Source organism: Oxyura jamaicensis, chromosome 24 (assembly GCF_011077185.1).
Source record: "Oxyura jamaicensis isolate SHBP4307 breed ruddy duck chromosome 24, BPBGC_Ojam_1.0, whole genome shotgun sequence".
Taxonomy (NCBI): domain Eukaryota; kingdom Metazoa; phylum Chordata; class Aves; order Anseriformes; family Anatidae; genus Oxyura; species Oxyura jamaicensis.
Genome location: NC_048916.1, coordinates 7,394,518 through 7,415,216, shown reverse-complemented (window position 1 = coordinate 7,415,216; position 20,699 = coordinate 7,394,518). Strand labels below are relative to the sequence as shown.

The 20,699-nt window shown below is 48.1% G+C and overlaps 5 protein-coding genes and 2 long non-coding RNA genes across 18 annotated transcripts in view; 2 read left to right on the top strand and 5 right to left on the bottom strand.

Moving 5' to 3' along the window:
- The window catches only part of ARCN1 (archain 1), an 8,065-nt gene extending 7,991 nt beyond the window's left edge, over window positions 1–74 (bottom strand). The window contains exon 1 of the mRNA XM_035346282.1: window positions 49–74. Within this exon, the coding sequence (XP_035202173.1) occupies window positions 49–51 (3 nt within the window). The 5' untranslated portion in view covers window positions 52–74. The remainder of the gene's footprint in view (window positions 1–48) is intronic.
- LOC118178073 overlaps window positions 1–12,187 on the top strand; it is a 28,539-nt gene extending 16,352 nt beyond the window's left edge. The window contains exon 3 of the long non-coding RNA XR_004756049.1: window positions 12,056–12,187. This is a non-coding gene — a long non-coding RNA (uncharacterized LOC118178073). The remainder of the gene's footprint in view (window positions 1–12,055) is intronic.
- IFT46 (intraflagellar transport 46) lies at window positions 50–4,547 on the top strand. Of its 3 annotated transcripts, none has more exons than XM_035346292.1 (10): window positions 50–286; window positions 400–530; window positions 826–900; window positions 1,022–1,115; window positions 1,561–1,689; window positions 2,157–2,278; window positions 2,882–2,948; window positions 3,232–3,292; window positions 3,604–3,689; window positions 4,125–4,547. In XM_035346292.1, the coding sequence occupies exons 1-10, from the start codon at window positions 50–52 to the stop codon at window positions 4,218–4,220; spliced, it is 1,098 nt and encodes a 365-aa protein (XP_035202183.1). In that variant the 3' UTR covers window positions 4,221–4,547. The 3 variants fall into 3 exon arrangements, with proteins under 3 accessions (XP_035202183.1, XP_035202184.1, XP_035202182.1); XM_035346293.1 differs by having other exon boundaries at window positions 397–530; window positions 2,160–2,278; XM_035346291.1 differs by having other exon boundaries at window positions 397–530.
- On the bottom strand, window positions 1,015–2,222 carry LOC118178072. The gene is made up of 3 exons (XR_004756048.1): window positions 1,894–2,222; window positions 1,555–1,800; window positions 1,015–1,109 (listed from the first exon to the last, which is right to left on the bottom strand). It is a non-coding gene; the product is annotated as an uncharacterized LOC118178072 (long non-coding RNA).
- On the bottom strand, window positions 4,954–8,101 carry TMEM25 (transmembrane protein 25). 8 transcript variants are annotated; one of them, XM_035346286.1, is made up of 8 exons: window positions 7,811–8,101; window positions 7,441–7,731; window positions 6,886–7,176; window positions 6,682–6,813; window positions 6,538–6,568; window positions 6,306–6,406; window positions 6,153–6,233; window positions 4,954–6,069 (listed from the first exon to the last, which is right to left on the bottom strand). In XM_035346286.1, the coding sequence occupies exons 1-8, from the start codon at window positions 7,938–7,940 to the stop codon at window positions 5,996–5,998; spliced, it is 1,131 nt and encodes a 376-aa protein (XP_035202177.1). In that variant the 5' UTR covers window positions 7,941–8,101; the 3' UTR covers window positions 4,954–5,995. The 8 variants fall into 8 exon arrangements, with proteins under 8 accessions (XP_035202177.1, XP_035202178.1, XP_035202181.1 ...); XM_035346287.1 differs by having other exon boundaries at window positions 6,306–6,403; XM_035346290.1 differs by lacking the exon at window positions 6,153–6,233 and having other exon boundaries at window positions 7,811–8,100.
- Window positions 8,356–9,602, bottom strand: TTC36 (tetratricopeptide repeat domain 36). The gene is made up of 3 exons (XM_035346294.1): window positions 9,459–9,602; window positions 8,950–9,138; window positions 8,356–8,842 (listed from the first exon to the last, which is right to left on the bottom strand). Exons 1-3 carry the CDS (start codon window positions 9,562–9,564, stop codon window positions 8,574–8,576), a joined length of 564 nt encoding a protein of 187 aa, XP_035202185.1. The 5' UTR covers window positions 9,565–9,602; the 3' UTR covers window positions 8,356–8,573.
- A 1,382-nt stretch (window positions 12,188–13,569) lies between the features above and the next one.
- KMT2A (lysine methyltransferase 2A) overlaps window positions 13,570–20,699 on the bottom strand; it is a 35,301-nt gene continuing 28,171 nt past the window's right edge. For all 3 annotated transcript variants that reach the window (XM_035346268.1, XM_035346267.1, XM_035346269.1), the window contains 8 exons: window positions 20,177–20,241; window positions 19,182–19,352; window positions 18,435–18,509; window positions 17,945–18,119; window positions 17,434–17,541; window positions 16,847–16,930; window positions 16,313–16,442; window positions 13,570–15,313 (listed from right to left, as the gene is read on the bottom strand). In XM_035346268.1, coding sequence (XP_035202159.1) covers window positions 15,038–15,313; window positions 16,313–16,442; window positions 16,847–16,930; window positions 17,434–17,541; window positions 17,945–18,119; window positions 18,435–18,509; window positions 19,182–19,352; window positions 20,177–20,241 — 1,084 coding nt within the window. In that variant the 3' untranslated portion in view covers window positions 13,570–15,037. The remainder of the gene's footprint in view (window positions 15,314–16,312; window positions 16,443–16,846; window positions 16,931–17,433; window positions 17,542–17,944; window positions 18,120–18,434; window positions 18,510–19,181; window positions 19,353–20,176; window positions 20,242–20,699) is intronic.

The window sequence follows — 20,699 nt, the reverse complement described above, 5'->3', positions numbered from 1 at the left end:
CTAGGCGGACAGCAGAGAGAGAGGCGGGCGCCCGCGGGTGCCGGTCGCCATGGCGACGGCGGGGGGCGCCCCGTCGGGGCACCGGGCGGCGGAGGGGAGCGGGGCCGGGCCGCGCCCCGCCGCCCAGCACCGGCTGCTGGAGAACCAGCCGTACGACGAGAGCCTGGACCTGCCCCAGGCCGAAGAGCCGGGCGGCGCGGCGGGGAGCGCGAGCCCCCCGCGGGGCTCCCGCCGGCCGGGGCTGCCCTGCTCGGCTGGCGGCGTCCAGGAGAGCGGCGGCGGCGAGGTAGGCGCGGGCGGGCGGGCGGGGGGCGGGGGCGGCCCGCTGAGGGTGGCCTGGTGGGGTCCCGACCGGGTGGGGCCATGTCCCGGTGAGGCTCCTTCCCTCCGGCTCAGCAGGACGCCGCGGCCCGGCCGGCCCTCCCCGCCGCCCTCAGCGAGGACGACGACGACGACGACGACGACTCGGAGGACTCCTCTGGGAGCGACTCGGAGGACGACTCGGAGGAGCACGGAGCCCCGGCGGACGGGTGAGCACGGAGGGCAGCCGGGCGGGTGCCGCGGGCTGGTCGCGGCCCCGAATAAGGGACAGGCGGGGGCCTCGGGCCGCCAGCACAGGCCCATCTTCACTGTGCACACACAGGGGCCTAAGAAAAAAAAACCAGCCTGTTGAGCTGCAGTCATACGAGGGGGCTCCCCGGGTAACACACGGACAGTGCTTAGCTATAGAACCAACAGGCACAGCTGAGAGGATCCCCGCAATGTGTGCTTCTACAAAAACTAATACAAATTAATCTTTGCCTAAGTTTCTCTTCCTTGCTTTAGTGACTACAATCTAGCCGATTACGACTACCTGCCGGTATCTCCTGAAATTAAAGAACTCTTTGAATACATAACGAGGTGAGTTGAAGGAATTTTAGCCAGCTCTTGGCTCTCCCTTGTGTCAAGGATAAGCGTGGCAGGAAATATTAGTCACCCACAATGTAACACTGTTTTTTATTATTATTATTTTTCCCTTCAGGTACACTCCAAAAACAATAGAGATTGAGCACAAACTGCAGCCCTTTATTCCAGACTTTATTCCTGCTGTTGGAGACATTGATGCGTTCCTAAAGGTACAATATTTTCAGGTACCTCTTGCCACACAGGCTGAAACAGAAGGTGACAGGGGTGTGAGACTGGCAGTCAGGCTGTGCAGCCAAGAGCTCAGCCATATAATCCTTGCAGCAGCAAGGTATCCTTGCCCTGCACTGTAGGACATACTGTTATAGACACCTAGGAGATTACACTTAGTGACACTGGGAAATGGTTTGTCACTTTGGTGACATCCCACATAGTATATATGTAATTTAAGGTGAGAGCTGCCTTCTCTGGCCAACACATTGTATATTTCAGGTACCACCGTGCTAACAACTCCTATTTTCTGTTTTGTCAGAGCAACATGCCTACCACTTCCTTTTAGGGTCTGAATTTCAAACTACAGGGAGGGTCTTTTCAAAATAGCTCCAGTATCCACTTCTCTGGACTCCCATAGAGAATACATTCTGTGTTTACCTACAGGTCCCACGTCCAGATGGCAAGTCTGATAACCTCGGCTTACTGGTCCTAGATGAGCCGTCAACGAAGCAGTCAGATCCCACAGTGCTTTCTCTTTGGCTAACGGAGAATTCCAAACAGCACAACATCACAGTGAGTCATGGAGAGAGAGGGGACGCCTACTGGCTAGGGCAAAATCGTTGCACTTTAGTCTTACTTCTGTCTCTCTGTGACTGTAGCATTGCAGCACAAATTATAACTTGGCTTTAAAAGCAGAAAAAAAAATAACCCATTATTACCTATAGCTTTAAACTAAAGTGTACCTAAGCATTGCTCATGGCAAGTTTCAGTACCCACTTTAGATCTCTGTTTCGTTCAGGTGGAGCTGTAACATATATATATTTTTCTTTGGGTTGTCACTTCCTGTTCTTACTCAGTGTTTTGTTTCCCAGCTGCTGCTCTTCTGTCTGCAGAAATCAGTTGGTATAGTACAACTAGGGAAGAGAAGACATGGTTAATCTGGGGCAAACACAGGGTTTGAAAACAAACAAACAAAAAAAACAACCAAGCAAACAAAAACAAAACACAAAGTACTTCCAGGTTTATATTTTTGTTTCTAGCAGCAGATAAAAGTGAAGAGTGTGGAGAATGCAGAAAAGAACCCCAAAGCCATTGACAGCTGGATTGAAAGTATCAGCGAACTACACCGCTGCAAGCCTCCGGCCACTGTTCACTATACCCGGTGAGCCATTTAATCAGCAGACCTTCAGGTCAGTGAGAGACTGGTGGCAAAATCAAAAGGTACTGAGCAGAACTATCGAGATGTTTCTAGGAGGGAGAAGATATGCTGAGTTTCAGGGTAGTCATACCATGCACATCTGCAGGACACGCATTTTCCTTCTCTGTACTTCTCTTTCCCTATGTAGTAAGAAAACTTCAAGTAGCTGAACAGCTAGCATGCACTACTTTCAATTCCTTGCAAGCAGTGACTCTGTAAAAGGAGAAATTCCGGACAAGTCAGAGGAGGCAAGACTTACTATTACCATGTACTGAATTGGGTCTCAGCTGCTGTGGCACGCCCTTCTGCCCAGACTCCCAGTTCAGAACAGCCCAGTCACTCTAAAGGAAGCAGTGTTTCCAGCATCTTTATTCAGCCATAGTGCTAAGCACAAATTTAAAGCTTAATCTTGTTTTAATGAATAAAAATGTCCAAAATGGCACTCAGCGGACATGCAGATCTCTCTCAACAGGTTCAAATGGAGTCTGTCTCATTCAGAGCACTCCGGCAGTAGGAAGACATTTCAGTTTCTTGCATGTAATCTAATTTTTTTTCCTTCCCTTGCAGGCCCATGCCTGACATAGAGACCCTCATGCAGGAGTGGTCACCTGAGTTTGAGGAGCTCTTGGGAAAGGTATGATATACAAGTGCTAGGTAGTTAGCTCAGGGCACAGCATCAGAAACGATCTAACTTGAAACCTGAGTTTCTCTTCTACTTTGACCACATTGACTTCATCCTTCTTGGTTGAGGTTAGTTCCTTACCTAATATTTCTCTCTTAATAGAAGACAGGTGAGCAGCCTAAAGCCTGAATGCCTAGCTGCTGCCCAGATAACCTCTGTGCTTGGTCCAAAATTAGCACATGCTCTCAGTCCCTTGCTATTTGAGAACAGAACTAACCCCCCCCTTCTGTTCCAGGTGGGCCTCCCAACTGCAGAGATGAACTGTGACCTGGCTGAATATGTTGACATGATATGTGGTAAGCAGAGGAGATCCTTTTCTTACCTTCACTTAAAGGCATTTGATTATTCCTAGCCCAGGAACTGCCAACAAATAGAAACATTCAACTTTGACAGACACAGAGGTAATAACATTATCTTAGGCTGGTCCAAAGAGGATGTTCTGTCTGTCTGTTGACTCATTCTTCTTCCACGAGCTTGGGTTTTGTCTGCTCTGCTCAGCCAGCTGATGAGAGTGAGCATTTAACTCTTCTCTTCCAAGAGCCTAGGTAGCATTCTGTGCAGGGTGGTGTAGGCCGCTTGCTCTCATGCACTTTTGCTCTTCTTTTAGCCATTCTGGACATCCCTGTGTACAAGAGTCGGATCCAGCCTCTGCATGTACTTTTCTCGCTCTACTCAGAGTTCAAGAACTCACAAGTAAGCAACCCCAGACAGGCACCGGTTACTCAGCTGGAAGCATTACAAAGCTTGTGCCCTTAAATTTGGCCTTGCTGTTAAGTATTTTTAAAGAGCTAATAGACTATCATAAAAGAGTCCAAAGAACATTTTCTAAGCTTCTCATTTCCCTAGTATCTCAAACGCGCAGCACTGATATTGCAGCATTGCACAAGGAGCCTCTGACTTTCTGCAAGCCTGGGATGCAACATTGTTTAGCAATCCAGCATAAGTCCAGATGCTTTTTCCCACTGAAGTCATGGTAACTGTGCTGAGCACAGACAGCATGGTTAGAGCAGGGCTTGTGTGAGGCTCTAGCTCGCTGCTGAGCATGCTAAAGTGGCTCGTGTTTTCAGGTACACATGCACTCTAATTAATGAGTCTCATTTTTGCCCTAATGCATTCTTTATCCTGCAGCATTTCAAGCCTATGGCTGAAGGGAAGAAGGCTAGGAGCTCTCCATCCAACACACCTTCACAAGCAGCAGAAGTGGAAGTATTAAGCTTTACTTGAAGCTTTGCGTTAAACCTTCATCTCTTGGATCAAGATCTGCTGCTGGACATTGTTTTGACCAAAGCAACCTGTGAAGCAACACAACATTTCAGAAGCCTCCCTTATTTTATAGATACTATTTTATAGATACTGCATTTATAGAGTAGATCTTTTAGTCTTCACATTTATAGCAGATGCTAATAGCTCCATTTTGTCTGGTCTCCAGGGAGTACAGCATTAAACTCTCTTCCAAATGACAAATTGTATGTGCCACTGATGGTGCAGAACTGAGGCTTGATGAGCGTACACTACAGCATGTAGGAATAAATTCCATGCTCTGACACACAACTTAGATCTACCCCATGCATTCCAAGGTCTGATGCACTCTGGGGGTCTTGAGTCTCCTCTTCCCTTTATTATAGGGCCACTTTTTCTATTCTCCATGCCCTTTGCTGCTGCCAGCAGTGCCATTGCTTCCTTTCTGCTGCTTGTGCAGGAGTTAATGAAAACCAGAGGAGCTAGTGGGGGGGGGGGGGAGGGGGGGCGGAAGTGCTCTTTGCTTACCTCTCACTGCGTGCAGATGATGGCAGGGGGTGAAACAGGGTGTGTTTGCCATGGACCCCAGGTAGGTGACAAGCTGATGAGGCCAGTACATAAAAATTTAGAGGAGTTTGTACAGTTGTTGCTCCCACTGGCTCTTTTAATGCAGTTCAGCAAAGAAAAAGAGGAGAAATAACTAGTGCAGCACCACACAGACACTTAAGTTTAGTTTATTGCTGTTCTGATGACTCTTCTCAGCCCCTGCCATGCTGGCTGCCCTCACCTGTCCCCGATCCAGCAGGGATGGACAGGTTTGTAAAGCAAGCAGGCTGTGAGTCTGCTAAATGAAGGCTGGTGCTTGGCCTTACTCGGGGAGGAATCACAGCACTAGCAGCTTGACAGAATCTGTCTAGAAAAAGCTTTGATGCATTTTGATTATAACAGTTATGTGAAAACGTGCCATTCCCAAAGGCATTTCCCTTTGCAGGGAGCCACATCAACTCCTCCTGGGTCAGAGCCTGGAGGACAGGTCCTGCTGCAGCTGCTACAGCATTTCCTGGCCTGGTGACACATAGGGAGCCCTCATGGTTCTCCTGTCTCATCACCATGTTTCTTCAAGAGCAGTGGCACGATGGGGCAGGAACACCCTGCATGCAGCTGGCATTTCCAGGCTCTAGGGTGCCTTTCCCTGTCCCAGACCCCAGGAAGGGGGATTGAGTGTCCCCTGCCTCGGGTGACATCTACCAGCTGACAGTGTGCCCAGCCCATGTGTATTGTCCCAGGGTGGCACCTGATACCTAGCATGTTGAGGCTGAGGTTTGCTGGGCAATGAAGCCTTAACAGCAGGCCAAACACTTCACGCTGGAATTCAGATATCTGCCAATAGCCAGAAAAATCAGCATCTGGTATTTGAAGGAGTCCTCAAAGGTCTGAGGGAAGTCAAACATCCCAGGCTCGATAGGACTGAGTCCTGCAGGGACCCTTCTGTGCCCACTGCCCTCACCCTCGGACTGTTCCCCACTTGCTCCCAGCCCAGTCTCACCAGTGCTAGTCTGCATGGTGGGTCCTCCATGAGCGCTGAAGAAGACAGGCAACTTCCAGAAGATGAGCGAGGCAGATGGGGTGGTTTCAAAGGATTGTGGTATTGCTCTTCCCCCCCCAAAGCACAGGCACCGATCACAGGGGAAGCTGAGTGCTTGCTGGGGTCCTGAGGAGGCTTTTGGGGGAAGAGCAGTCCATCGGCACTATGGTGCATCTCACAGCCAGATCTCATCACTGCTCATACTGGGAACTTTGTAGATGCGCCCAGCCATCAGGAATGGGACCAAACCTGCAGGACAGAAAGCTCATTGCCACCACCTTCCCGGACAGCGGCAGAGTGTCTCTGCAGCATAACGTTTTTGGCCTGCTCACCCGTCTGTACTCCCTCACTTAGGATAAGGGTGTTCTGCAGGGTCCACTGCCCTCCCTTCGCTTCCACATCCCCAGGGTTGGCTGTGGGAAAGGAAAGGGGACAGAGCAGGAGCTTCTCAGCCCACATGGGATCCACATGCCTCAGTGTTTTACCTCTGTCCTCCTGTGTGAACTCTCCAAGTCGCAGGTCAGGCGGCAGGGACCTGTTCTCCCGGGGCAGGCATGTGCTTGGGGTCCGCAGGTGCTCAGCCCTGCTGTGGTGAGGGTGCTAGCTGAGCAGATTGTGGCATGATTCCCACACAACACTCACTCCCACCCAGCACAGGGGATGCTGTTAAATAAGGCACTTCTTGCTCCAAGAGGAGGCAGGGAAACCAGGGCTTACCTGGGAGGCACCGATGCAGATCCAGGGAGTCCTGTGGGAGGGAGGGTATCAGGGAGCAGCCATGTCCAGGGGTCCTGGACCCAGCAGGGGCTGAGCTGCAGGACCACATGCCTGCCCTGGGGCTCCCTCCTGCTTGGCTCTTACCTGGTGCTGGCTTGGCTCGGCGGCATGCCAGGCAGGCAGTGAGGGAGACCAAGCCAAGCAGGGCACTCAGGGCCAGGGCTGAGCCCACAGCAACGCCCAGGACGGGCAGCTCCACACGGGCATCCAGCAAACCTGCATGAGCAGCGTAGCTCCCTCAGTACCCTGGGTGCCATGGGCTCTGGCACTTACCCCTGTGGCACCTACCTGAAGGCAGGAGGGAGGTAGTGGTGATGCCCAGGCTGTTGGCAGCACTGACTGAGAGATTGGTGGCTGCGCTGCTCAGGTGCACATGGAGAGAGTGGTTGGCCAGTCCAGGGTAGTGCTTGGTGTCCAGGAGAAGGAATTTGGATGCATTGGCCACTATGTGCCCATCCTGGTCCACCCAGGTGATGCTAGCAGGCGGGTTGGCTTGCACCAGCACAAAGAGCACCAGGAGGAGCCCAGCGTCATTGACTTCCTCGTAGTGGGCATCTGCACGCAGGATCTCTGGCTTATCTGGGCAGCAAACACAGGCAGTGAGACAGGAGGGAAGTACAGGGGAGAGCTGAGGCAGGGAGGCAGCACAGTCAGCAACAGGATTTGCTGCTCAGAAGGGGCTAGGAACACTCAGCTGTTGTTGCACAGCACTAATGAGATGCTCCCCTGCTACTGCTGTGACAGATCCATGTCCTGCTCTGGCTCTGGCCAGGCAGCAGCCCTGTGCACCCTCCCTGTGCCTCCAGCCAGGGGTGCCAGCAGGGCTGGTGCCGCAGGCCTTACACTGCACATCGAGGAGGACAGATGCATTGGCGGTGTCACTGGAGGCTGGGTCAGTCAAGGAGCAGCTGAGCTCACGATCTGCACGCCGGGCAGTGATGGTGAGAGTGCTGCTGGCTGTGCCCGCTGCTGAGCAGTTTGCCTCCTGCCTTCGGCCATCGAGGTACCAGGTGAGCATGGAGCCAGGGGCTGCCTGTGGGGCCCGGCAGGTGAAGGCTCGCCTCTCTTTCTCCCGCAGCGTGCACGAGGCCAGTGGCCGCCCATCAATGGTGGGGCCCTGCTCCCTCAGCCCTGCCGAGTGCCAGAGCACATCAGAGCTGCCGGGGGGTCCCCCAACACCCAGAGGCTGTGCCAGACCCCGCCAGAGCCTCACCTGCCAGGCAGAGCGCCGGGAAGCCAAGCAACAGCAGGGGGGCGAGGGCAGCCCCAGGGCAGCCCCCGAGGCTCCCCATCGCAGCTGGCCAGGCTTGGTGCTGGAGGAGAGGCAGGTGGAGCAGGGACATGGGCACATCCCTGTGCCGGGCCTGTCAGCCAGGCGTGCAGTGCAGCCGGAGGATGCAACCAGGCCGCACCTACCTGGAGCTCTGCCGCTGCGCCCTGCCCGTCCTGCAGTGCGGTGCCCCACGGGGCCTGTGCACGCAGGCGCGGTCCCGGCCCTGAGCCTCCCTTGCCTCAGCTGTGCAGCTGCGCCTCTGAGCAGGGCCAGCCCCGTGCAGCCGCTATGGCTGCGGGGTCACAGCTGCTGTACCACAGCTGCAGCGTGCAGGGGAGCACCTGGAGGAGCAGGGGACAGGCACCTCCGCGCCCCCACCTCCTCGCTTTGAGGTGGGTTCAGCCTCACCTCGGCCCAGCCTCACGCTGAGCTGCCCAGGGCAGCGGGGCTGGGTGTTATGCCTCAACCACTGACACCACTGCAGCCAGAGCCCTGCTGAGCAGACTGCGAGGTTTTATTTGGGGCGGAACAGAGCTGAGACAAAGCCAAGGGGCAGAAAGCTTTCCTCAGGGTGGCCCTAGATCAGACAGAGGCTGTGTGCTGCTGCCTCCACTGGGCTTCAAGCCTCCTGAGGCCTCAAAGGCAGTCCTGCCCCTGGCTATTGGCCAGGACAAAAGGGAGGGGGGCTCCAGCGGCTGCAGCCTCAATTGCTGCTGGCACTGTTGGGGTTGCGCAGCCGCCCCAGCATCTCACAGAGCATCTGGTTGCAGAGTGCAGAGTAGGGGTTCAGCAGCACCAGCTGCTGCCGTGCGAATGCGCTGCCCAGGCGTGCTGCACGCTTGAAGTCGCGCCGGGCGTCCTCATCACGGGCCTGAAGCCGGTGGATCAGCCCCCGCTGCACGAAGCTCTGGCAGGCGGCACGGCCACAGCCCTTGCCCAGGTGGATGGCGGTGTCCAAGTCCCGCAGCGCACCTGGACAGGGCAAAAGGTGGCGGGGAGCTGGGGGAGTCTGGGGAAGCAGCCAGGCCCCTGGTGCTTTGCCCCCACTGCAGGGCTGCTGCCTTGCCTGTAATCCTTACCTGCCACATCCCCCTTGAGACGCAGGGCCTGGGCCCGGTTGTTGTATCCCGAGGCGCGCTCAGGGAGCAGACGGATGGCCTCGTTGAACCGTTCCAGGGCTGTGCTCACATCTCCAGATTCAGCAGCAGAAACCCCCTGCAACTCCAGGTCCCGGACCTGCTCCAGCAGCTCCGGCGCAAAGGTCTCCTCTGTGTCATGACAAAGGCAGCATCCCTCATCCTGTGCTCCACAGACATTCCCAGTGGGCAGGCGCCAGCACCAGTTGTGGGCACCTGGCTTTGGTCCCTGCATACCTGTGTCCTGTTTGGTGCAGTCCCAGCACCAGCCCCAGGACCTCCCCTCCATCCCCAGGTGCCTGTCCCAGGCCCCTGAGTCTGGCCCCGGGGAGGCAAGAGCGGACCCCGAGCAGCGGCCCAGCAGAAGGGAGAGGGGCTGCGCACAGCAGCAGAGCCTCCTCCCCTTCCCATGGGAAGCAACCAGCAGGAACCTTAAGCTGTATCTGCCTCACCTTCCTCCTGGATGTCCTCCTCCTCATCCAGTCCAGGGATGTCCCCAAACGGAGTGCTGGGGTTAAAAATGGTCTGCAGGATGGCTCTGTCATTTGCGGTGGCCATGGTGCTGCGTGCACAGTGCCTGCAGTGAAGCCCCAAGCAGGTCTGGAGGACAGCTGCTGGCAGGTTAATGTTCACCCCACTGGCACCACTCACCCATCCTCATCCTATCCCAGCCCAGCCACAGGGCTCCTCCACCCCCTGACCCAGCCAATTCCCATAGGGAACAGCCCAGCTGGAGGACCCACAACTACCCAAGGTGACCCGTGCACAGCAACCACAGCACACCAGACAGAGCCAAGCACGTCTCCATCAAAACACACCATGGCATGGGAGCAACCAGAAGCCACTAACACTCACCAACTCGAGCCCTTGCTGCGTGCCCTCGGGCTTCCCACGGGCACTTGGTGCCTTCCTGTCCCCGAGCCACGTGGCGCTGCCCATGGAGCACCAGCCACGCTCGGCACTGCTGCCAGCACTGCTGCAGACCCACAGAGACACTCACTCTCCCCATCCTCCTCAGCACCGCCACAGGTGGCATTTTGCACCCACTCCTGACCCTGACTGCAGCGCGGGCCAAGGGCACTGGTCAAGCAGCCGGGGCTAGTGCGGCTCTTCCTGCAGAGCGCAAAGCTCCTTTGTGCAGCAACATGCAGGCAGAGCAATGAAGTGCATGTGGGATGAGAAATACGATCATTTAAACAGGAAAACCAGCTTCCCAACTCTCAGGAATAAACCAAGAGCAACCCTCTGCAGCAATAAACTTGACATGTTTATTAATTAAACTATCACTTAAATAAAAAAAAGTGCATAGAAAATAAACATGTTTAAAAACTCCTTTGTTTTTTGTTTTTTGTTTTGTTTTGTTTTTACAACTATGTACACTTTTTATTTTTACATTCAGTCTTTTGCAGAGCTTTCAGCATTTTTTTTTTTTTTTTTTAAACTATTAAAGTATTTCCTTCTTCCCTGTGACAGGGAGTTAACACTGATGTACTTTAGACACGTTTCTTTTTTTTTTTTTTTTAAAAAAAAAAAACAACAGAAGCTTGGAAGAACACAAGAAAAAAAAGATTTGTTATACATGATAAGTTGTCAAGAAGTGTATTTCTAGAACATAGCCTTGCCTTTGCAGAGTTTTTTTTCTTTTTTTTTTTTTATTTTATTTTTTGAAACAATTATTCACCTACCTGTATTTACTAAAGAGACTGTTAAGTTCAATAAAAGAAACACCACAAGTATAGTTCTTGGTTGATAGACAAAGCTACTGTACCTTGTTAAAAAGATACCAGGAAAGCACAGAGCACATTTTTCCGTATATGCAGGTGGTACCCCAACATTCATAACCAAAAAGAGAGGAAAAAAGGAAAAAACCAAGTTGTACAAGTACTGACTGGTAACAATAAAGGTCAGGGAAGCCCTTGAGCTGCCCATTCCCAGGCTCCGTAGCATTTTCCAGCTCTCAGAGCCAGGCGTGCTCGCTGCCTGGCACCAACGAGGCCGCCGTCCACCTGGGAACGCGCAGCCCGATTTCTTCCCACCTCCGTTAGCAACTGTAACACAATCCTTATCTATAGTGTTAAGAGAATTAAAAGCCATGGACCGATACTGAACTAGGCTTCATTACACGGTGCATTACTATATTAGATCCTATATATATTGTATTTATAGTTATAAAAAAAACTTGCAAGTGTTGGATGTGGACCAGTAGTATGGGTTTGAATGGCATGATTCTGCACAAAGACCATCTCACTGAAGAACCTGGTATTGCTTTGAAATGAAAGAAAAACAATAAACAAAAAGATACCCAGCCCTTTGCAACGACCCGCTTTTCCTTTAAAAAAAATGGTTTGTACAAATAAAAATAAACGCCCTAAGGTTCAATTTTTTAGTATTTTCAGATATCATGATCTGTGTCAGTCCTTATAAAATATACATTCATATACTGGGAAGCTGTGCTGTGCTGTTAGCCCAGGCAGAACAGGGTTGAAGGGCACGCAGGCAAGCATCTCACAGGTGACAGAACACGTACGCACTAGCTGCCAAGGCTTCTCCCTGCCTTACTTCAACTTGCCCAAAAGAGAGTCAAACGCCTGTGCTGGATCGCTCTGGCTGTGAGTGGGACAGGAGCGTGGGCACCTTGGCCCAGCCCCCGGCAGCACAGTTCAGCTTCTCTGGGTACAGACAGTTTCACTGGCCACAGAGGCACCTGCCGAGGCAGCCGCCACAGGTATAGCAGCAAAGCGAACAGCGAGCGAGGTCCCCACCAGGCCCATCTGCTCGACCAGTCCTTGCAGGAGGACATTCCTGGTGCTTGGCTCCGGGGCACTCCCATGGCTTTCCCTCGGGTTTCCTAGCCACCTGGCCCAGCGGGTTTTCCCTACAGGGGTGGCTTTGGGCAGCATTTCCCAGACGGGATGCCCTCCTGCTCAGCACCTGCCCTCTCGGCCCTGCACTGCACTGACGCTTGGCAGACGAGAAGGGAGCTGCCGGCGGGGGACGATGTGCCCCCTCTTTAAGGGGGAGCAGCGCGGGCAAGAGAAACGTGGTTGAGCTGCATACAATTCTTGGGTTTAACCACGGTGAGAGCTGTCCCCCAGCAATGCTGTCAAAACCAAGAAAGAAAAAGGACAAAGAGCAGCTGTGTCTGCGGAGGCAGGGTTGAGATCTGCTCCCAGACGTGCTTTTTGGCCTTCTCAAGGTATGTGCGTTCCCAAACTGTCAGTGCATCAAATCATTTCAGTAACAAATGCAGCTTCAATTTGAGTCTTCTTTAAACAGTTATTACCAAATAATAATTACGCAGTGCAATAAAGAAAGGAAACCAGCAGCTCCTGACCCTGTGAGTGCTGTATTTCATTCCCAGGTCAGAGGAAGAGGTCTCGGGGCCTGAAGAGCACAGATAATGGAGTGCAAGACTGCGAGCATGGGGAGTTCAGTCAGTTCGGTCCATTTCCTACAAACTGCTCGTGCAGTTTTGGGGTTGCCTTTCAATTTGGCAGCCCCCAAAACAGCTATTAACCTACCCACAGGGAGAGTTTACAAAAGCAAGGGTGCTTCACGGTTTAACTGCTCCAAGGAATGATTGCTCTTGTTTCAAGGGAGACACTGTGGGATCAGGAGCACACGTGTGGGTGCGTGCCCCAGACAGCAGTGAGCCAAGGAGGGCCGGGGCCCTATTGCTTCAACAGATTTCCACAGGACCATGTTTTTGCGTCCAGAGAGCTGTGAATTTACCTAGAGAAGAAAGGTACAGTCTTTCTCCAGGGGAGCTGCTCCAGACAAAGCAGCGATGAGCAGCATACTGATCCTCCATGACAGGGACAAGACCGGTGGTCAAGTGACCAGAGAAGGACCTGTCCCCTGGGCACGGTGAGGGGCCCGTGCAGCTGGCCTGGACTAGCGGATGCCTCTCACTGCCCCAGCCCCACACTCATCCAAGCTCCCCCTGTAGGGACACCTGATCTAAGTGGACACAGCAGGGTGGGAAATGACAGTTCCCACAGAAATGCTAATTCTGAACGCCAAGCAAAAGAGGTGAAGTTATTAAGTGTCAGTTCTCTCTCTTTCTCTTTCCTTAAATACACACAGGATACTGGTGTGTGGCAAGGCAGAATCATGCCTCCATGTTCAGATAGAGTTCCCATGAGTTAAACTCCTCCTAAGCTGGGCAATTCTTCCTCCTGCCCCTATCTTGACAAGAAAATAAAAGTTTAAGGTCCAGCCAAACCTCCTAGAAACAGTTACTGAAGTCAAAAAGGCAGAACAAGATTAAAAAATAAAAATAAAGTGTACCCCTCTCTCTGGAGAAAGGATCAGACTGTGTCCAGCCAGATATTTCCTATAACCGTCCTATGAAAATAAAAACAATATTAAAAACAGATTCTTTTAAATTAGGATAATACCACTGTTTAAAAAGCCTCGTCATAAGTGCTTTTACCTATGAAGTGCTTCTCATAGAAAAATATACAAAATATATTTACATTTATAAAACCTTAAATACTAAACTGTAAACAGAACAGAGTAAAATCCAATGTCTTAATTTTTAGGCTTGGGGCTTTTTCTTTCCTTTTTTTTTTTTTTTTTTTTTTTTCTTCTCTTGAGGCATGGAGCAGACCCAAAAGGGAGGAGGATTTACATTAATCAGAAGACACTATTGTCCTGGTTAAAGTAACTTAAAATAAGCCTGATTCTTCAGCTACCACAATTTCAACTGTGCCAATTGCTAATTTATTTGTTTCCTATGCATTTTTAAGTGCTGCATGGAGTACATGGGGCTGGTTAGTGTTTGGCCTTGCATTTTCAGAGAATTTATGCTCCATTTTGGTGCCTCTTCCTGTGCCTTTCATAGAAGACTACGAAACTACATACTGAAGATGGGACGCGATGGGCACGTGTCTAGAGAAGTCACTTGTTTGTCTTTACATCACACCCTAGGACACTGTTCAAGGAGGCTGGGCAGAGCAATTCCCAGGGAAGCATCCTCAGAAGTCCCTCCTAGTTCTTGCTCTACAGCCACAAGTGGCCAACAGCAGAATCTGCTTCCACCATCTGCTCTCCCCTGAAGACATTTGTCCCTTGGACCAGCCCCATAGTAGCAGACACACCACTGTAGCCAGAGGAGCCTTTCAGTCCCTAGGTCAAAGGAGAAAGACAGCTGCTGACGACAGGAACAGGGGAAAACACTGCTTCCCTTCTATACTGCAGAGGGAGGGTGCTGCTGAAAGAAAGCATTTGCTCACAAAGATTTACAGCTCTGTAACTAGCTGGCACAAGCCCTTTCTCTGCTAAAGAATGCCAGGAATTCCACTGCACTTGGGCAGGAATTTCAGAGTGAAACACTATCCAAATACTTCTCAATTTACTTTTGGCTGCTATATGATGCTCTCCCCCATTCCGCCGTCCTAGATTAAAACAGCTAAGCCAGACCCACGGCGCACCAGGCCACCTATGCCACACAGTATACCAACCAACTCACAAATAGTGTTTTGGAGATGCATAGCACAAGGAATCACAGACACGTACAAAGTTCTCAGAGTAGCTGGTTGGTGGGACAGTTTCTCTCCCTAGGAGAAAAGAGCAGTAACGTACTGTGCTTTCAAAACTTATGACACAACAGTCGAATGAAAACAAGAACTCCACATTCACCACTTTGAGCCAAGAGACAACAGAAGGACGGGATCCATGATGACTCCCCTGTATCTGGTCTGTCTACCCTCCCCTCTCCCACTCATTAGCCCCATTCTGACAAACAAATTCTGAGGGTTGGGGCAGGAACGACAATAGCAAAAACATAATCACACTGAGGATCTTCTCCAGTCGCCTGTGTCTTTCATAAGGGTAAGTGTGTGCATGCGAGACATGAAGATGTGGACTCTGACAGAGAAACACAGCCGCCAGTTAGGTCCCTGAGCCCAGCTGATCTTCATTCCTGCCTCTGTCCTTCCCTCTCCCTTGCATATGGCAGGGTAGGGATTCACTAGAAGCTTTGGTTTGCCCCAGGCCCTTTAGGGCTCACTTGCAGGTCACGGAAGTTCTAGTTTAAAAACTTCCTGCACTTCTTGGCACCGCAGTTACAGGGCAGTTTGTTGCTGGCGTCTTCAATGGGGAACTTGTAGTCATATGTAAGTTCTTCCCCCCGGTAGATTTTGCGCATGGCGAAGATGACAATGTGTTTTTGGCCATCAATGTTGATGACCCGGGAGTAGCAGTTGGGCTCACAAGAGTGATTGATGAAGCGGGCTGCATTCCCATGCATGGTGGCATCCACCACTTCAGAGTCATCAATGCGGAACATGTAGCAACCAATTCCCTACACACAGAGGACAGAAAGACAGTTAGGCAAGTGAAGTGAAGAGATAGCTACTCTAACAGACAGCTTAGATCACTACAGTGACATGACAACCGAAAGTCAAGTCATTAAGAATATCTGCAACCTCTCTTCACTTGTCTTCGTAAGCTCATGCTTGAATTATCTCATCCCTTCACCCTTTGGATCTGCAACATGAAGACCCCACTGATATTTTTCCCAGTCCAGAGGAGAAAGTAAGAAATGATCTAGAGCTCAAGCAAGTATGGGGAACGTCCTAAGAAGTCTGTAAACCCAAATCATGATGTTCAAAAGCAACTTTCATATGTCCAACACTTGTCCTACTTTCCCAGCCACTTCCTGGTTCTCCCAAACTCCGCTCTGTACACAGTAATCTCACCAGTCACATTTAGCTATAATTTCTTTCATCTCATGTACATCACTGCTTTGCACTGAAAACATTTAAGTCACTAATATAAATGCTTTACTCAAAGCATTTGGAAAGCCAAAATATTAAGCAGCTCCTCTACTCCATGGTTATTCTCGTTCTGGCTTTATTTAGACAAAATGCTTCTGTCAAGAATGACAAACAAAATAGGCTTTGTGAAACAACTGCAATTCATAGCATGGAGGTTGTTACATAACAAGGAGGGTTTAATTTAGAGATGACTGATCAGCCTTGAATTTTGTTTGAGAGCTCCGGTTTATACAGATCTATGCTATGAACCCCCAAACTCTGATCTCACCTACACCACTTCTTCCTTTGGTACAGAGTAGATCTGAAACCATTTAAACTTCTCTACCTCTCTGAACTGCAAAAATCAATTGCTCTTCCTCCCTCTGCCCCATCATACATGAGAAGTTTCTTGTTACAAAGAACTTTAATCCTAAAGCCTGATTAATAGCCAAGTTTGCTGTCTGCTATATTTCCTTGGATGACCAAATGGGAAAAGTGGCTTGTTATGCTTTTTAAGAAGTTCTGCAAAAGCCATCAAAACTCACCTTACTGTCATAGTACTTCTCTCGTTTGTCAGTGAGGATGGAGCGAATGACATTGCCCGAATATTCGATCACCATCTCACCTGCATCAATGTTCCTTTTGCAGAACAGGCCCCGGCCATGGATGGGAGACCTAAAAAACCAATAGGGTAAGAGAATATTTCAAACAATACAAGTGAAACTTGGAAATGTAGGACTGCAAACACAGCAGAAAACAAGTTATTTCATTACAAGGACCACAGCATTATGTCATACTTCTACAGTGTAATGCCAATGACAACACCACTAGATCTCTTCTGTCCATTTCTAAGCAAATGCCTTAGCTATCACCAAGATGAGTCAGCAGGAATAAGTAGTTTGTGCTGAGGATTACTTCTTCAAACAAAAACAAACAAAGAAACAAAGATGCTTCTTCCACTCAATTTTGCACCATGACCTCACAGTTTTTACCTTTCTCTGTTTTTACCTTTCAGTTTTTCAGTTTTTACCTTTCTCTGTCCCAGATGCCCATCTGAGAGTACCAGAACAAAACCATACCTGTAAACACCAACTGCCTCCTTGGAGGTCTTCTTCAAGTGTCGGAATCGCATGGGCATTGGCAGATCCATACTAGTTGCCCTCCTAGAACAGAGAGATGCTACTAAGTGATGACATTTATTTGAGAGCCCATGCCATGTATTATCTAGGATAGTTTCCAAGATATTAACATTCAGTTACTGCAGCCCACTGAGAACACAATCAAAATTAATTCAGTGTAACACACATGTGCACACATACACACTAAATGTAGAGCAGTTCTTACTCTCATATCTTAACTCAAACAAACTCATTGCTAATCAGCAATCCTTTCTTTCAATACAGGTAATTTTCTCCCTTTACTCATGAAATTCTCATCAGAATGTCTTACATTAGCAGGGAAAAGAAACATTGAAAGAAGACTGGTCTGATTAGTCACTTTCAGTTATCAGTTCTCTTGCTATTGTAGGAGTCTCCCCTGTATTTTCTAGGGCTTTGTAGCTTTGAAGTTTTACATACCACCTCAAAAACCACAACACACAAGTAAGCCTAATCTCTTAGTTTTAACACCACACCATTATTTTCCACCTTTAAAGCCTGCTACATACCGGGCTGATTTCAGCTGTACTTCCTCCTCTTCCTCATCGTTTGGGTTGTATTCTGGTGGCTGCCGGTGTTTAGATGCCAAAAAATTAAACATATCAAATGCAGATTTCCTGCAATTTAATGAGATCAAATGAATTTTGTGTTACTAGCTAGAAATAATTTAAACATTTGGTTGCCACAACAACTTGACATGTTTATTGCTTTATACCTTCCCCTGTCTATCCTCTTTCACAGCTCTCTGTGCATCAGGATAAGGCACAACAGTTTCTGAGAACTATGAATAAAGGCACTAGCCAGGAAAGCTTTGTTAAACAAAGCAACTGACAAGAGGATTGCACGGAAAAATGCGCAGACTCACAAGATGCAATATAATTGATTTACACGAGAAAGTTGCTAACATTTCTTTTTAACTGAGAGCAGACAGTGCTCTAGAGACTTGTTGTTTGTGCCCTGACATAGAATTAAACAAGCAAATGGACCATTAACCTTTAGAATGACAAAGCTCACACTTGCCTCAGGTGGACTTCGGCCCTAGCAGAGCCATGTGGATTCAGAGGAGGCTCATTGGCCTCCTCTGGTTTATGAAATCTGAACTTGTAGTTGTGGCAGTGCTTTGCCCCATAAAGTTGCTCAATCAGAAACACAACAGTATCATGGATAATCCCCAGCATCCTCAAACCATTCACACCTGGAATATGAAATAGAGCACAAAAACAAAAATGAAACAAAAAAAAAACACAACCATGCAGACTAGAAACAGGAGGATACAGCAGCTCTTTAAATATAACTTTTTTGCTAGCCCACAATTTTCACAGAAGCACTGTATCAGCTAGTTCACTTTACATAAGAATTTTAAATCACTTGATTAGGGGAAATTACGCTCCATAAAAACAATCAGCAGCTGAACTGAAACTCTTAGAACATCGAACGCTAGGATGCTCCCAGAAAGACCTGTTTGTTCTTACACATTCAGAAGCACAGTAAAAATGAACTTGGATGTTACCTGCAAAAGATAGCTGTTTCAGGCGGGCATTTGAACGGGCTTCTTGAACTTTGTCAGTTAGTGACTTCCAAGCATCTACAGTTACACAAAAAGATGACAGCAGTGAAAGAGTATCCAAAGCATTGGGCACTGAAGACTGCCAAGACAGGTACCTTGCTATGTCTTTATTTTGCCATGTTTTATCAGGTTTCCAGTGAAACAACCTACTATTAGTAGATTTCTAAGTGCACGTGCAGTATGCTGTTTTCCAACATGTTCACATTTAAATATGATAATCAGATAATATGAAGTTTGCATTCCATTCATGGACCATAAATTAAGATCTTTGCATCCAATTGCTTCCATCCTCTCCAAAATTCACTGCATCATAAAAGAGAAGTAAGCTTCTTCAACAATTGCTCTGGAGGATAAGTCTGGATGCCATACTGTCTGATCTACACTGTTTCTTGACAAACTATGGTTCAACACTGTTGGTCAATTGATAAAACAACATTGGACAGCGATATATATATTATATATTTATATCGTGTATATATATATATATATATATATGTATATATATATATATATATATATATTTTTTTTAATAGAATCCAGACATTGCTAGGAACTAGGATTGTTCTAGGGTTGTAAATCCGGAGATTTTTTTTTTTTTTAACGTATAAAAACAAGTAACAGATTTTCAGAAGTCACAATTTTATTTCAAGGAAAATTAAAACCAATACAAAAGAAAAGCACCGTTCTTACCTTCAATACTTTCTGCACAGATTTGAAAGCCATCGTCACTTGATATCTCGAAAACCAAACCTTTCTTCGGTTTCTTCTCACCAAGACATTCTTTCCTTCTTTGTTCTTGTTGAAGCCAAAACATAAGTGGGGAGCTGAAAGTGCTCTCTTCTTCCTCAATAGCTTTTGAGCCTACAGAAGACAGAAGCTACTATGAAGATGGAAATTAGGTAGAATGGTTTTTCTTTTCCCCACTGGTTGTTGCACAACTGAGTAAATTACCTACTTACTGACTTGCCTTTTGACCAGTAAATATATATAAGAACCTACAAAGTTCAAATTACAATTTCACTAACATAAGGACTCATATGTTTACCAAAATTCACATCTTTGTGAAGAGACAAAATTTGTGATCTTTATGAATTTGTTCATACCGAAGATGCTTAACAACAGATCACATAAGCAGCTTCTAACTGCTATTACAGGAGAAACAAGTTTCCACAGAAGTCATGCTCCACAAATGCCAATTTGCAGTAATGAGGAAGAGAAGGAAAAAATGTTATAACTGAGAACTATCCATGCTACTGCAATTATATATAAATGACACTGGACTGTAAAGAGATGAAAGGCAGCAATATACACTTCCAGATTTAGTTTAGAACGTCTAGGATGTGCCTCGGAGCTCTCGTATCTAGCACTCATCCTAAAATGTGCTTTCTAAGAACCAATACTTCAAGAACAGATTTTACTCAAAGGAAAAAAAACTAGATAGCACTGTAGTAAGAGTGTAAAATCTCAAGTACTGAAATTCCCACAAGCTAAAAGTAGAGACAACTATTTGTACAGATTTTATTTAAAGTGATCAAACATTTCTTCACTTTAAAGCATGACTAAAAAGACTATTAGATCCGAGATTTTTTTTCTGCAAGAACAAGAGAGACAAATCAAATGATAATATAATAATTTCCCAGTCTTGGAGAATCCCAGGACTTGGTGCTTTTGAAGAAGCAACATACCTGCATTTTCTTGCTCATCTGCTGAAGTCTGTGTTGACTGAGGTTCTGTGAGGACTGACATTTGCCTTTAGAGGGAAGTGAAAATTAAGACTACTTAATAACCTACTTCATTTCCATTTTTCAGTGACTGAATCAGTGTTAAATAAGCTTACATTTGTTTTATTTTTTTGTTCGTTCATTTTTAATGATAAGACTATCAAACATACTGTTAAAAATAAGTTTCAAAATTAATTTCTGGTATAACATGACTTGCTTTTCTCAAGAATTGTCTGCAGTGTTATTTCAGAGAGGGAGAAAAAAGCTGCACTGCACAGCAATTCAGTAAAAGACTTTGCACAAAACAGGAACTACAGAGATCAGTCTAAACCATACCTTCCCCTATTCACTCTATTACAGTAAAGCCTGTATGATAACTGGAAATGTATTAGTTATGACTGGCCTTGTTCCCTAATTCCAGTTTCAGCTTTGTAAAGCACATACTGTACTCAGGCTGCATAATTAACTTTGGTGGCCTTGGAAAATC